Below are 16,309 nucleotides of genomic sequence, written 5' to 3'. Positions count from 1 at the left end.
ACTGAGGAACTTTTGAGGTAAAATATCTTTCTTTTTTACATAGAGATGTTCAGGTGATATTTTCTAATCAGCTTTTTACAGCTATGCTGCATCACTTTCAAGTGTTTAAACATTTGGGTATTATGGCCCTTTAATTTCTTGAGCAATATAAATGTATAGAAAGGTGGAAAATTGTACAATTGTTTCTACAGATCATGCATCATAAAATCATTCATAGAGATCTTGTGTTTTCAAACAGTGTTTATTAAATAACAAAATGCAAATTGTTTGTAGCTTATCTGAAGCAATAACATAAAATAACCCTAAGCACAACCCCTTCACGTGTCCAAAGCAGTGGTTCCTTGAAGTTAGCTTAGGCCCTTGTACAACATCAGTGAGTCATGCACTGTAAAACTCATAAAAAATGTCTTGTTCTGGGGGGGATGCTTACATTTTAATGATCTAATGATCATAGAGCCACTATTAATGCCAAAGATTCATAAAGTGAATTAATTTATTACATCTGTTTTCCCTGATGCCCTTTTTTTAAAAGAAAAGGTGAAATGTAGGGTGAACTTTTTGAATAATTTGTAGTTTTTTCTAGCAGGGATAATGACTACAAATCTACAGGAGGGTTATGCATTAGACCCTTTGCTGTTTAGCGCCACTTCTTTCTTCATGCGTTCTCCGGTTCCGAGACAAAGAGTTCCCTGTAGAGGGCAGGAAATCTCTCTCTCACAATGCCCGGGTACATTTGCTGAAAGGTGTTTAGCTTTTCCATGTGCAGCTGGCAGATGTTTTGTAGTTTTTCTTTTAATGGCAACTTAAAACATGAGAAAAGGGAGAATCAAAGGAAGACACGTTAAAAGGATACTATAGAGTTTAGGAAAGATTTGTATATATGAAGATAGTCTATCATATAGATCTAAAAGCAACTGTGCTAGGCAGGCTTAGGAGTGTGCATGGTTGTTTAAAAAAATGCATGCTTTATCTGAATCATTAAAGGGTCATGCATCCCCAAATTTTTATTTAATGATTTAGACACAGCTTATAATTTAAAAAAGTTTAAAAAAGTTTACAATTTACTTCTGATGTTAAATTTGCTTTGTTGTCATGTTATTTGTTATTGAAGAGATATCTAGATAGGTAGCAAATGACAGCAAATAGTGCGGCCATCTAGTGCTCTTGCTTATGTCTAACGTTGCTGTAAAACTTCTGCCATATAGTGCTGCAGACACGTGCACACTCCTGAACTTAACAAGAAAATAACAAGAAAATAAATCAAATTTGGTAATAGAAGTAAATTGGAAAGCTTAAAATCTGTATAATGACATTTTTTTGTTTTATTTTTATGTCCCTTTAACATTTAATTTAACTTTGTGTCCATTTAATAAATGGGCACTAAACTATGCAATAGCCTTGCTTAAAAGGTCATGAAACCCATTTTTTCCCTTCATGATTCAGATAGAGCATACAATTAACTACTGGAAACTAGCTGAACACATTGATAAATTAAAGGGACACTGTAACCAAATTTTTTCTTTCATGATTCAGATAGAGCATGACATTTTAAGCAACTTTCTAATTTACTCCTATTATCAAATTTTCTTCATTCTCTTGGTATCTTTATTTGAAATGCAAGAATGTAAGTTTAGATGCCGGCCCATTTTTGGTGAACGACCTGGGTTGTCCTTGCTGACTGGTGGATAAATTCCTCCACCAATAAAACAATTGCTGTCCAGAGTTCTGAACCCAAAAAAACTTAGATGCCTTCTTTTTCAAATAAAGATAGCAAGAGAACGAAGAAAATTTGATAATAGGAGTAAATTAGAAAGTTGCTTAAAATTGCATGCTCTAGCTGAATCACAAAATAATTTTTTTTGGATTCAGTGTCCCTTTAATGAAAAGAGGTGTATATACTGTATATATATATAAGAGGTGTATATACTGTATATATATATATATATATATATATATATATATATATAAACAGGTGGCCCTCAGTTTACAACGGTTCAGTTTACACCGTTTCAGAATAACAACCTTTTTTTCAGTCATGTGACTGCTATTGAAAAGCATTGAGAAGCAGTGCATTGATTAAAATAGCCAGTAGGTGGAGCTGTCCGCTTGTGTTGCAGCAAAGATATGCAAGCCAAGCAAGCTGAAATTAATCAGTTTAACCAGACCTGAGCTATCGAGCAGCTTACAAAGGAACAAGATCTTCCTGTCTATAAATCAGTCCAGATTGGAATGCATAGAAAGAACTGTTTGCAGAAAAATGCAAGTAAAGTCTGTGTTGTGTGATTATTTTATTGGGTTTATAATGCTGTTTAGCAAATGTTTTTGTTCATTTAACTTAGTTTAATTATATATTCTGTGTTGTGTGATTATTTTATTAGGTTTATAATGCTGTTTAGCATTTAAAGTCTTCATTTCAAAGCTTTAAAAATAATGTATTAGGTGTTACTTATGCCAATTTTGAGAGGGGCCTGGAACCTAGCTCCCTCACTTCCCATTGACTTACATTATAAACTGGGTTTCAATTTACAACGGTTTAGATTTACAACCATTCCTTCTGGACCCTAACCCCGGCGTTAACTGAGGGCTACCTGTATATATATATTTATACAGCAACCAATCAGTAGCTTTCTCCCAGCTCTTGAACCTACCTAGGTATAATTGTCTAACAAAGGATATCAGAGTACATAGCAAATTAATTAATAGAAGTAAATTGGTAACTTTTTAAAAAAATGGTATGTTCTGTCTGAATAATGAAAGAAAATTTTGGGGTTTCATGTCCCTTTAAAATGTTTCTCTTTTTTCAGCCATACCATCCACTCTTATTGGGAATAGCCGAGCATTCTCTGGCACCATGGTTCACAGTTAGTATTGAGCAATTGATGAATCTCTTTATAGAGAGGCTATGCAATACCTGAGCAGCGAAAGAGTAAGCAGCCATGGATGGGTTTAAAAGAAGTAATGATGTATTTTCATGGTCCAGCCAGGGAGTGGGACACAAAGAGAACTTAAAGGGACATTGTACACCAGATTTTTCTTTGCATGAATGTTTTGTAGATGATCCATTTATACAGCCCATATGGGAGTGTTTTTGTAACAATGTTTTTAGTTTTTCTTATTTTTTAATAAGATTGTGCTGATTTTCATACTCCTAACCAAGCCGTACAGTGTCAGCTGTATACATGCGTTAACAGGCTCCTGCTGCCTTCTGTTTGTCTAATCTTTCTTTTCATATGCAGGGGAGGGGGAGAGTGTCTGCTCCCAGCCCCTTTCACTGGATGTCCCAGCCTAACCTCATCAACAGTGCTAAACCTGGAGCTTCTAAGTAAGTTTTTAAAAAGGTGTTATCCTGGATTTTTAGATCAGTATCTGTGCATATTCTTCTTTATAGTAGTGTATATTACATGCAGTAATTTGAAAATTGTTGTATACTATCCCTTTAAGGTTACATTAAATAATTGCTTTATCATGTAAAGCATGAGTAAGGGTTGTCACCCGAAACGTTGCTTGTCATTGTAAATGTCTGTGTAATAAAAACACTTGAGACAAACTAAGAAGCGCTGTGGACATTTGTTGTATATTGTGGATTCCAAGGGATTATTGCAGAGTCCCTGTCTTACGTGCGCTAACCTAAGAGGTTGCTGTCTCTCTACATTCGTTTTGGATTTATCAAAACAAAGGGTGAATTTAGTGCCACTTTAGTATTACCATATTAATGCATAGTCTGACTTGTATAGCTTTACTGATAGACGTTGTCAAGCTTCCAGAAGTAGCAAAGCAAAAAGCCGACTTGTACAGTAACGGATAAAATGACTGTATGTTTATGAGCTGCCAAGGCCTACACCTTACAAAAGTGAGTTTATTATTTATTTTTTAAATGGGTCTTTGTGATGTTCTATTGCTGGCCCCACATCCTAGGGTATTGATGGTGATTGCTTCATTTTCTTGCAATGCAAATATGTTTTGCCAGATGCTATGTATTTCAGTCCATTCCTTTGTGAGCAGTGCTGACAGTGTCATGTGAGACAGCATACAAAGTACATATCCAAACACATAAATGACAGCCAGAAATAAGGTAATTGATTGCAGTGCCCATGCATGCAGAGATCCTTTGTGAGGTTAAAATGTGTTATACATGGACCTTGCTTCACAGCATGCATAGAGACATTTACCGGGCATAAGTGGATGCATCTAGTCGTAGGTATTATATGAACATTTAACTGGCATAAGAAGTTGCAGTGGTCATTTATTTGGTAATAGATACAATATGAACCTTTAGCTGACATTTAGGAGTTGCAGAGCCTATTGTTTGTCATACGCCAACATATTTATGGGAAACTTTGAATGGAAGTTTGTATATTAACATGAATTGTTCTTACAATATGGAGCCACATGGTGGCGTTTCATAGATGATGTGTTTGGCGTATGGGGGGAGGGCAACCTAGATACTCTGTTGAAGTTTGTGACAGATCTAAATCAGGCAGTAAATGGTATAAAGTTTACTTTAAACTGGCATGATGTTTCTGTAGTCTTTTTAGACACCAAGGTAGTTAAGAATACTGCCAAAAACTGCTTAGAATGTGATATACTTATTAAATCTACTGACAAAAATAATCTTTTACACTTCAGCAGTTTTCACCCCCATAATCTTTTGAAATCCTTACCCAGGAGTCAGTTAATTAGGGTAAAAAGGATTGTTAATATGGAGGGAAACACTACAGACAGACTGCATGATATGGGTAATACATTTTTGGACAGAGGATACCCTGGGGAATTAATAAATCAAGAAATTACTAAGGTAAATAAAATGATAAGATCTCAGCTGCTTTCACAAACAAAAATTCAAGATAAGGATGATCGTTTGGTGTTTGTCTCTAAGTATGGTAGCCACAGTAAGAAATTGAGTAGATTCATACAGAAACATTGGCACATACTTAGAGACTGCAACAAAGACCTACCCTGCTTTAAAGACCCTCTTATGATGGCATACAAAAGAAATCGTAATATTAAAGATATTCTTACAAAAGCTGATATAGGTAGCCAGTCTAAAATGGAAACAGGCTACATAACCAAGAAAAATTCGGGTTGCTATCCCTGTTTTGGATGCTCTAATTGTAATTCTTTAATTAAAGGAGATAAGTTTGCACACCCGAGAACTGGTAAATTGTATAATATTAGAGATTTCTTTACTTGTAACTCAAGTTATGTGATTTAGCTGATAAAGTGCCCGTGCTCCAGGATTTATTTAGGAGAGACCACAAGGAAGATACGTGATCGTATCAATGAACATAAATCAAACATTAGGCGCAATAATAAAGGTGCGCCTGTTTCATCTCATTTCCTGGAAGCAGGGCACTCTATCAGCCAATTAAGATGGCAGATCATTGATCAAATTAAACTGCCTAGAAGAGGGAGCAATAGGGAATTATTATTAAAAAGAAAATAATTGTTTTGGATATCTACACTTAATTCAATGAGGCCTTTTGGTATGAATAAAGATTATGATGTATCAGTATTCATGTAGTTCATTCAATTCAGTACAGTGTACAAAGCTATTTTTCTTAATGTTTTTAAACTGCTTTTTTTGTATATATTTTCTATTTGATAAATTGAGCTTGTAGTACTCAGGATTTACCATTAGATGGGGTAGGTGAGTGGTTACATGGCTTTAACGTATTATAATTGATTAAACACCTACTGGTGTATGTTAATGTCATGCTCCTATTCATTCCCCACAATAAGTCATATCACTGGCCCTTTAACACCTCATACATTACCCCTTAAATACCAGCATCAGGATCTAATCATTGCTTGGTATTGCTTCTCTGAACGGACCCAAGCTCCTCCCTGACCTCCTGATTGCACGGAGTTCTTTTGCATCTCAACCCTCAGCCTCCAGTCTGCATTGCTATGCAGGGACCTGTTGCGCTAAACCGGAACTTCGGCCTCTGTGACGTCACATGCCCGATACTGCCGCTTCTCTGTACTGCCGCCATCACTGCAGCAAACTACCTCTCGCAGCACAAACCAGTGATACCAGTGAACCGGACTCTTACTCACCTAAGTCTGCCTCAGGTATCTTAATGAAGGGGTTCCCTCCCTTCTTTCTGCTCGCTCTGCCTATGTTTCCTAATATATGCTTTCATCAAGTTTTATAAAGCTCCATTAGCATAACGGTCTATTTGCAATCTACTTAGGTTTCTTAAGTTATATTTACTTTAACCTATTTTGGCCACAATCCAATTTATATGCGCATTTAAGTATTTCTTATACATGTCATAGTGTATTATTCTGAATGTAAGGCAAAGTAGTTACACTGCTGTAATCCTTATTTAAATGATGCATCAGCTATAGTGATATCTGCTGTTTCTTTATTTTCATATATCAAACTGCTTCATGTGTGTGTGCTAGGTTCTTACATATTACTTAGGGGTAATATCCATGTAATCTCCTGCTACACATTCAGCAACACACAATTATACTCTCCTATCAGTAGCTGTGGTCCAACCTAAACTTTGTCTCTTTTCAGACATTACAGTTAAGTAACCTGTGTGGCTACAAAACTTTGTGAATAGTATTACATTGTATGACTAAGGGTGTATAACCTGAAACGTTACTGCTATTTTTGTACTTTTGAATCCTTTCCTAAATAAAGAAAAGATTTGGAAGCTTATGCTGTGGACACCTTTGTTTATTGGCTGTACTTTGGAGCTAGCAGTGAGCTCCTGCCTGCGTTTGCATATGCATTGCATTGCTTGAAGATATTGTGGTTTCCCTATACTGGATTGATTAAAGTTTGCAGTGCCAGTTATGCATCTGATTAGAGGTGCTAAATTGGCATTTACTTGTCACAGGGACTGCAGGGCTTACATATCTTGTCAGAGGTCTTATTGGGGAATTTATCTGGACTAAGGAGATGCATTAGCTATTGATCTGATTGAAAGGCTGAAACTAGCAAGGGACCATGCAAGAATTATTGTAGGCATTTACTTGGCATGAAGGGTTTATGGGGGACATAAGTATGTTCCAATGTTTTTAATTGAACCTTTTCATGATATAGGGTGTGGGGGCCATGGTGGATTGTGTGCATGAAGACTTACACATACAATGGGCATAGATTTGAGCTGTTGTTTGTCAGCTGAACTGGGTGGTCATGATGTCTGTAAATAAATGGTGTATAGGTTTATTCTGTGGTCTGAACTGAAGGTTCATGATGTCTATTTAAATGGGACACAGTCCTGGCCTGGGGACAGATCTGGTGTACTGGGACCTTATAATGGCTTTCAGATTATTACAGAGATCTGGTCTGGGTTCTGATCTGTAGAAGCAGGGGGTTTTGGTGGTTAGCAAATAAAGGGGTATACTGTAGCTGTCAAATAACCCTAACCAATTTATACCCTCCAAAATATTACTTAAAAATAAGCTAAAAATTAATGTGAGGCATTCTTTTTTATATTTTGTAATAAGGGAGGGTAAAACGTTAGACAGATTGCTTGCAGTCAAAGCCGCACATATTCTTTCAATTTTATATTCTAGAAGCTCCTATAGAGATTCTAAATGTAAATTCTAAGCATTGATGAAATAGTAAACACAGATGTTTAGCAGTTATGTTACCAGAGCAAGAAAGTGATGTAGCAAATCAAGGACTTGTTGGTGTAGTACTTACCTTGGACAAGAGGCTTTCTCGATTAGTTTTTTGGAGTAGGTATCTGAAGGACAACTCCAATTTCCTATGAAGAATCTCAACTTTTGGCTTATCTTGCAGCCATGGGCGATCTGAAATTTAAGGGAGAGGTACAGAGAGTGGTTAGTTTGTAAGTGCATATATCTGTTAGTCATATAGTAAGTACGACCTTTCTCTTAACATCTAAGAACCTTTAGACAGTTTTTTTCCCTTTCCCATTTCTATAGACATGAGGGAGAGGAGAATTATGATGTTAGTGGCAATGTAAGAATGGACTGATAATCTTAATAAATAGGTTGACAGCATCATGAGTGGTTATCTAAACAATAAACTTAAATGATGAAAAATATTGAGTTGAATAAGTTGGTGAGATTTTCCTATAAATAAATAAACTGTATGTAGAAATGACAGTGCAGAGTGAGAGGGAACATCTTATCAGAGTTGTAACTTATACAGGTGTTTACAATTCAAAAATCAGGCAATACTAAAATACTCTTGTCTTTGTCCCTTACTTGGATCGAGGAGGAGTGTGGCACTGAAGAATGCTATTTCTTGATCTGACAAGTTGAGTGAGCCTAAGTAATGGCACAGATCAAACATGGAACTGATGAGATCGTTGCAGCCTAAAGAAAAAAACAAAAATTTTTAGTTGTTAAAGGGACACTGAACCCAATTATTTTTCTATCGTGATTCAGAGCATGCAATTTTTAGCAACTTTCTAATTTACCCCATTATCAAATTCTTTTCATTCTCTTGGTATCCTTATTTGAAATGCAAGAATGTAAATTTAGATGCCGGGCCATTTTTGGTGAACACACTGTGTTGTTGCTGATTGGTGGGTAAATTCACCTACCAATAAACAAGTGCTTTCCATGGTTCTGAACAAAAAAAAAATAGCTTAGATGCCTTCTTTTTCAAATAATGATAGCAAGAGAACCAAAAAAATTGATAATAGGAGTAAATTAGAAAGTTGTTTAAAATTGCATGCTCTATCTGAATCACGAAAGAAAAAATTTGGGTTCAGTGTCCCTTTAAGTTAGGCTTTTATCTTTCCATAAGAGTCTGCTTCCTGACTTAAGTTAAGGGCTCACCATCACCTCCTTACCCCTAATTTGTGCACTAAATGGTCATGTAAAACTATTACCTTTTATGCATTTAAAAAGACAGACTGAACAATAAAAAAGCTTTTCTGCATTAAAAATGGTAAACTAAAGGCTACAAATCTTGCCTATATTGTTTAGTCCTAATTCAGTCTTACAACTGGTTTCGTGGCCGGACTTTTAGCCGACGGATATTTGGCAGTCGGACATTTGGCCGACGGACATTTGGCCGACACACAAGTGGCTGTCAGATAACAGTCCGGCCACGAAATAGATAGATAGATTTGATAGGTAGATACATAGATTAGATATATAGATAAATAGATGCGATAGATAAATTTGATAGATAGATAAATAGATAGATTCGATAGATATTTCACAGACAGAGAATTACAAGACGTGCAGGCTGGGACCCATGGTAAGGTTCCCAGAGGCAGTTGCGGCGCCCAAGGCTCTGATTAGAACAGAGCACTCTGGAGCGTATCTGCCCTCGGCCGAAATCGGAACATGCTTTGCCATTCTGTCCGTCGGCCAAATGTCCGTCTGACAGAATGCTGTCTGCCATAATGTCCGTCTGCGTTTTGACAGAGCACCACTAGTTTGATTAAAATGTTAATACTATGTGAATATAATGTGAAGGAGAAATATAGACTATCTTTCAAAATATGTTACTTATTTTTCATTAAAGGAACATAATCAGTACAGAAAAAAATATTGAATGTATTTCATTTTTAAACATAATAATTTTTACTATATATTTGCAACAGCAAAAAATGCTTCTAGTAAAAGTTGCCACTATTTTAGTGGCATACACATACAGGGAGTGCAGAATTATTAGGCAAGTTGTATTTTTGAGGATTAATTTTATTATTGAACAACAACCATGTTCTCAATGAACCCAAAAAACTCATTAATATCAAAGCTGAATAGTTTTGGAAGTAGTTTTTAGTTTGTTTTTAGTTATAGCTATTTTAGGGGGATATCTGTGTGTGCAGGTGACTATTACTGTGCATAATTATTAGGCAACTTAACAAAAAACAAATATATACCCATTTCAATTATTTATTTTTACCAGTGAAACCAATATAACATCTCAACATTCACAAATATACATTTCTGACATTCAAAAACAAAACAAAAACAAATCAGTGACCAATATAGCCACCTTTCTTTGCAAGGACACTCAAAAGCCTGCCATCCATGGATTCTGTCAGTGTTTTGATCTGTTCACCATCAACATTGCGTGCAGCAGCAACCACAGCCTCCCAGACACTGTTCAGAGAGGTGTACTGTTTTCCCTCCTTGTAAATCTCACATTTGATGATGGACCACAGGTTCTCCATGGGGTTCAGAGCAGGTGAACAAGGAGGCCATGTCATTAGATTTTCTTCTTTTATACCCTTTCTTGCCAGCCACGCTGTGGAGTACTTGGACGCGTGTGATGGAGCATTGTCCTGCATGAAAATCATCTTTTTCTTGAAGGATGCAGACTTCTTCCTGTACCACTGCTTGAAGAAGGTGTCTTCCAGAAACTGGCAGTAGGACTGGGAGTTGAGCTTGACTCCATCCTCAACCCAAAAAGGCCCCACAAGCTCATCTTTGATGATACCAGCCCAAACCAGTACTCCACCTCCACCTTGCTGGCGTCTGAGTCGGACTGGAGCTCTCTGCCCTTTACCAATCCAGCCACGGGCCCATCCATCTGGCCCATCAAGACTCACTATCATTTCATCAGTCCATAAAACCTTAGAAAAATCAGTCTTGAGATATTTCTTGGCCCAGTCTTGACGTTTCAGCTTGTGTGTCTTGTTCAGTGGTGGTCGTCTTTCAGCCTTTCTTACCTTGGCCATGTCTCTGAGTATTGCACACCTTGTGCTTTTGGGCACTCCAGTGATGTTGCAGCTCTGAAATATGGCCAAACTGGTGGCAAGTGGCATCTTGGCAGCTGCACGCTTGACTTTTCTCAGTTCATGGGCAGTTATTTTGCGCCTTGGTTTTTCCACACGCTTCTTGCGACCCTGTTGACTATTTTGAATGAAACGCTTGATTGTTCGATGATCACGCTTCAGAAGCTTTGCAATTTTAAGAGTGCTACATCCCTCTGCAAGATATCTCACTATTTTTGACTTTTCTGAGCCTGTCAAGTCCTTCTTTTGACCCATTTTGCCAAAGGAAAGGAAGTTGCCTAATAATTATGCACACCTGATATAGGGTGTTGATGTCATTAGACCACACCCCTTCTCATTACAGAGATGCACATCACCTAATATGCTTAATTGGTAGTAGGCTTTCGAGCCTATACAGCTTGGAGTAAGACAACATGCATAAAGAGGATGATGTGGTCAAAATACTAATTTGCCTAATAATTCTGCACTCCCTGTATATGCTGATCCTGTTGTCTTTTGCACCTTCTTTCAAATATTGAGGTTGATTTCAATCCTTCTGATAACATTTATAGGCGGGTTTATCACGTTCTGAGTGATTACAATCCAAGGGATAACATTTCCATACTGGAAAACGTTCAGATTTGATTCACGCTGATAGCAGGAAATCACCAATATGATGCATGGACAGCAATCGCTTTGGCATTCTCAATTCTCCCAACCATGGGTTTTGTACTTTATTTCATCAACAAAATGGACACATCGAATTTAACACACAAAGGCTGTTGATAAAGTGCAAAACTGGACTTTTCTACCTGTTTGACATATTGTAATAATTCTATTATCTTGCACACGTGCAATACACTGTGAAATGGTCACATACACCATTTTAGATGTTCACAGCAATATATGGTCTAGATTCATTAAACCTTTATTCAGCACTATTGCATAGTCTATTAGTAGTGGAACAGACATTTACTTATGTATACTTAAAGGGACAGTATACTATAAAATTGTTTTTCCCTTAATGTGTTTCCAATTATTTTTTTTTACCAGCTGCAGAGTATAAAATGTATGAGATTTGCTTTTTAAGGCTTATTTGTGTATATGAATTAGCTGATTTTGAGTTTTGAAGCCACAACCGAATAAAATGGGTTGAGCTTGTAGGTATAGTAAGATCTAATTACTTTATCACATTGTGTACATATACCTGCTTCTTTGTCTTATATCTGTCCATAAACCAATCACCAATACTTGGAGAGAACAATGGAAAATTAACATTTTATTACCTTATCTCTTCTATAACCCACTGGGAGTGTAGTTTTTTCTACTGGCTGTGTTAATACAGCTTGGCCTCGTGGCCAAAAACTTTCAGAATGGGTGGGGATACCACAGGCTAAATGAACTAATTCAAATGACAATATAAGGTTAATGAAAATACTTGTAAACAATTTAATACACTTCAGCAGGTAAAGTGGGCCATTGGGAACAAATTAAAGTGAAGGAAATTTTTGAGTAAACAGTCCCTTTAATAGACAGATATGTGATATCTCTTAAACTAACAACATCTGCAGGGAATGCTACAAAATGGAAATTATGACCACAGCACTGAGAAATGGAATTTAGCACTCTTAATATCTTGGTTTTTATCTCATACTCGCAATCTTGGGATTGAAAATTCCAGTATTCTTGTTTTTAGGAACAGGGTTTCTCTCAGCAATCGCGTCTTAATGATCGTGACTTATGTATTTGCCATTTGGTCTTGTTTGTTTAAAACCACAATCTTCTTATACTTATTGAAAAATGGTAAAGAGAAACCCTGTTCTGTACAATGAAAGTGGCTTTCTGAAGTCATGGGGTTGCATTTATTAAGCTGCGAAAGCAGCTTCGGGGCTTCAGCGTTTCAGGCTTGTCTGGACCAATAGTTAAGTGGCAACGGTTAAGTAGCATTATGTTAAAACAACAGCTAAAAGTCTATGCGCTGGTGGTAGATAAAGCTCCACATAAAAACCAGACACCCCAAGTAATCTGGATAAATTGCTGTATGTAAAAAAAATGGATAAGTAGCAGCTAGGTCCGGCGGACATGATTCGGGATAGTGAATCACTCCTGTCTGACCTTTCATAAATGGAGCCCATGGGCTGTACACTGAGTTCTGTAACTTTAGACTATTTATAAAGCCTCGTCACTTAGCAGTTTCCCAATTTACAGTGTGAGAACTGTTAAAATCCTGTTATAGAAGATGAGCTCAGTTACGGCGACTTTCTTCTTATGGAAATTAATATGCTACACTGTTCTTCTATTTCACATGTAAAACTCAACCAAACAAATTAGGTTTTCCTAAAGAGCTATGAAACTTAAAAATGTTCTTTCATGATTCAGATAGAGCATGCGATTTTAAACAACTTTCTAATTTACTTCTATTACTTCAAATTTTCTTCATTCTCTTTCTAGCTTTTGTTGAAAGCAGGGATGAATGCTAAGGAGCCGGCCCATTTCTGGAACACTATATGGCAGCTGTTTTGCAAGTATGTTATCGATTTGCAAGAGCACTGGATGGCAGCACTATTTCCTGATTCCTGCCATGCAGTGCTCCAGTTGCCTACCTAGGTATCTCTTCAACACAAAATATCATGCGTATGAAGCAAATTTGATAATAGAAGTAAATTGGAAACGTTTTAAAATGGTATGGTATGTTTGAATCACAAAAGAAAACCTAATTCATCAAACATGCCCATTATGCCCATTTGCTAATGGCATTCATATTGTTTAATACTTATTATAAAGACCACTCTATCAAGTTGCAAAACAAATTTAAGGACTCCATTAACCCCTTTAATCCACTTGGTATTTCAGTGATAAGCATTCATTGCTGTTGTGGAAAAATGGAGAACAAAATCTCATGTGAGTTAACAATGTCACCTGTGTTTGACTTGGAAAGATCGTTATAATAATAATATAAAAATAATGGCTGTTTCTGTTTTTCCAACATTGGAATCAACCCCATTGTGCCTGCTACTTAGGAAAATGCAGCATATGTATGTATGCTGCTGAAAAAGTGATAACATACTAGATGCAGTTTTGCTATTATTTTCCTTTAAGTGCTTTAAAACTTTTAAATATTGTCATTAAAATAAATGACAGAACACATTGGTTGTCTTTTCATATAATTTTAAAATGTCATTGTTTATCCAGTTTGTGCCCCACCCAAAATGTTGGGCAGCACCTCACCCAAAGTTTGGAACATATCCAGATTGGCATATTTTCTCTCAAAAAAGACGGTGCTGTTGTGACAATTGAAGGCTTGGCTCATCCTAATCAGAAGCAGTTCCATGACCCCTACAGGAAGAGGAGAAGATATTGTAAAAGTTAAATGATCACTGAAGAAGAAACCTGAAAGTTGTGCTTGTCTGTGTGGACAAAACATAAAGATAAAGTGGTTTTTATAGCTCACAATGGGCTTTACATGTTCTGCATAGTCAGTACTCTAACACATATACAGTATATTTATGATACAATGTAATCTTTACATTTACTGATATTTTAAAAATGTTTCTATACATTTGTAATCATTTTGCATCTGGAACAAAAAAGACATATAAATACATTTTATTTTTTATTTTTATAAACAACTTTCTTGTTATATTTTCTTAAATGCTGAAAATTGCCTTTGTCTGAAATTTCAATAAAGAAGCATAAAAAAACTTTAGGTTACCAGCCTTCAGAAGTACAATCTGGTCATTTGGATTCAGTTCCATAAAACCACTGAGGCGTTTGGCGAATTCCACAATATACTGAATGGCGTCTGTGAGTTGACAGACACAGAGTTCCCACATCTGATCCATAGGCTGCAGAAACATACAAATAGACATGTGCCCTCTTCAGACATTCTCAAACTTGATTACCTTTTCCCTCCCATGTCAATTGCAGTTAACATGTCACTTTATAAATAATTTAACCAAGCTGCCATTCTATATCAGCTTATTTGCTAGAAGAGATTTAGGGCTAGATTACAAGTGGAGTACAAACGTTTGCGCCCGTGTGATAAGGGGTTTATCGCTAGAGTTTTTGCTTGTATTACAAGTTGAAAGTAAACGTGATCCTGTGAGCGCAATCACGATTTACACTAGAGTGATTACAGCAACTTCATACATCTGGTTAACTGTGTAGCGAAGCATAAAGTTGGACAAAAACCATCAAAAATTCATTGCAAAGTACATTTACACTCATAATAACACGTATATATACAGTATGTGTATATATGTATTTACAGATATATATATATATATATATATATATATATATATATATACACATATAAACACATAAATACGTATGTGCCATTAAGTAGATGAGAACATGTAAAAACATATTTATGCAATATTTATATTTAGTTAAAGGGACACTGAACCCAAATTTTTTCTTTTGTAATTCAGAAAGAGAATACAATTTTAAGCAACTTTCTAATTTACTCCTATTATCAATTTTTCTTCGTTCTCTTGCTATCATTATTTGAAAAAGAAGGCATCTAAGCTTTTTTATGGTTTCAGTACTCTGGACAGCACTTTTTTATTAGTGGATGAATTTATCCACCAATCAGCAAGGACAACCCAGGTTGTTCACAAAAATGGGCCGGCATCTAAACTTACATTCTTGCATTTCAAATAAAGATACCAAGAGAATGAAGAAAATTTGATAATAGGAGTAAATTAGAAAGTTGCTTAAAATTTCATGCTCTATCTGAATCACAAAATATTTTTTTTGGGTACAGTGTCCCTTTAAGGTTTTAACTATGTATTTACTGTAAATATTGACATCCCAATGTTCTGCACATAGCAGAATATGTTCTATGTATTTGTATATATATATATATATATATATATATATATATATATATATATATATATATTATTATGTATATAAATATATACTGTATATATATATATATATATATATTTTTTTTTTTTCTTTTTAAACGGGAAGAGTCCTCAGCTGCATTCATTACTTTTGGGAAATACAGAACCTGGCCACCAGGAGGAGTCAAAGACACCCCAGCCAAATGCTTAAATAGCGCCCCCACTCCCCTCATCCCCCAGTCATTCTTTACCTTTCGTCACAGGAGGTTGGCAGAGAAGTGTCAGAAGTTCAAGATAGTCTCTTATGGAGGGTAGTACTCTTCGCAATGGGACTGGAGTTTTAAGTAATCCTGTCAGCCTCTCAGTGACAGCATGGATAAAAGTTAGAGTCCGGAGATGCAGGGAGAGTTTTCCTGCGAAACCATCCCGACTCATATTAACAGCTCCTTGGTAATCAGCGTTGACGAGTTTCGCTGCCTACCTTTATTCACTCAAGTCTATGCTAGAAGCGAGGCTACTATCTGTCACACTTGAAAGGCCGTGTTCCTGTTCCACGTCGTAGATTCTGGTAAGATCGTTTAATTTTATTTCGATATGTGAATGTAATGTTAACAAAATAAGGTAGGGTCCCACTGGGACTCCTTTTATCTTAATAAGGAATCTATCTCTCGAGATTGCGTGCCCTTTTTGTGACTGGCACTGTGCACCTTGCGACGGGTTCAGTTACGTTTGTTGTTCCTCACATCCGTATGCTGACTGTGTGCGACAGAGAGAGTCTAGCTCGTGGGT

At 36.4% G+C, this 16,309-nt stretch overlaps 1 protein-coding gene and 1 long non-coding RNA gene across 2 annotated transcripts in view; one reads left to right on the top strand and one right to left on the bottom strand.

Annotated features, from left to right (window-relative positions):
- Positions 1–222: 222 nt before the first annotated feature.
- The window catches only part of LOC128642756 (nuclear receptor ROR-gamma-like), a 39,007-nt gene continuing 22,920 nt past the window's right edge, over positions 223–16,309 (bottom strand). The window contains exons 4-8 of the mRNA XM_053695553.1: positions 14,380–14,512; positions 13,896–14,003; positions 8,194–8,304; positions 7,664–7,773; positions 223–802 (exon numbers count right to left, since the gene is read on the bottom strand). Coding sequence (XP_053551528.1) covers positions 656–802; positions 7,664–7,773; positions 8,194–8,304; positions 13,896–14,003; positions 14,380–14,512 — 609 coding nt within the window. The 3' untranslated portion in view covers positions 223–655. The remainder of the gene's footprint in view (positions 803–7,663; positions 7,774–8,193; positions 8,305–13,895; positions 14,004–14,379; positions 14,513–16,309) is intronic.
- The window catches only part of LOC128642765 (uncharacterized), a 37,585-nt gene continuing 27,230 nt past the window's right edge, over positions 5,955–16,309 (top strand). Inside the window, exon 1 of the long non-coding RNA XR_008399705.1 lies at positions 5,955–6,072. This is a non-coding gene — a long non-coding RNA (uncharacterized LOC128642765). The remainder of the gene's footprint in view (positions 6,073–16,309) is intronic.

Source organism: Bombina bombina, chromosome 1, assembly GCF_027579735.1.
Source record: "Bombina bombina isolate aBomBom1 chromosome 1, aBomBom1.pri, whole genome shotgun sequence".
Classification (NCBI taxonomy): Eukaryota; Metazoa; Chordata; class Amphibia; order Anura; family Bombinatoridae; genus Bombina; species Bombina bombina.
This window is presented reverse-complemented; position numbering and strand designations above follow the sequence as displayed.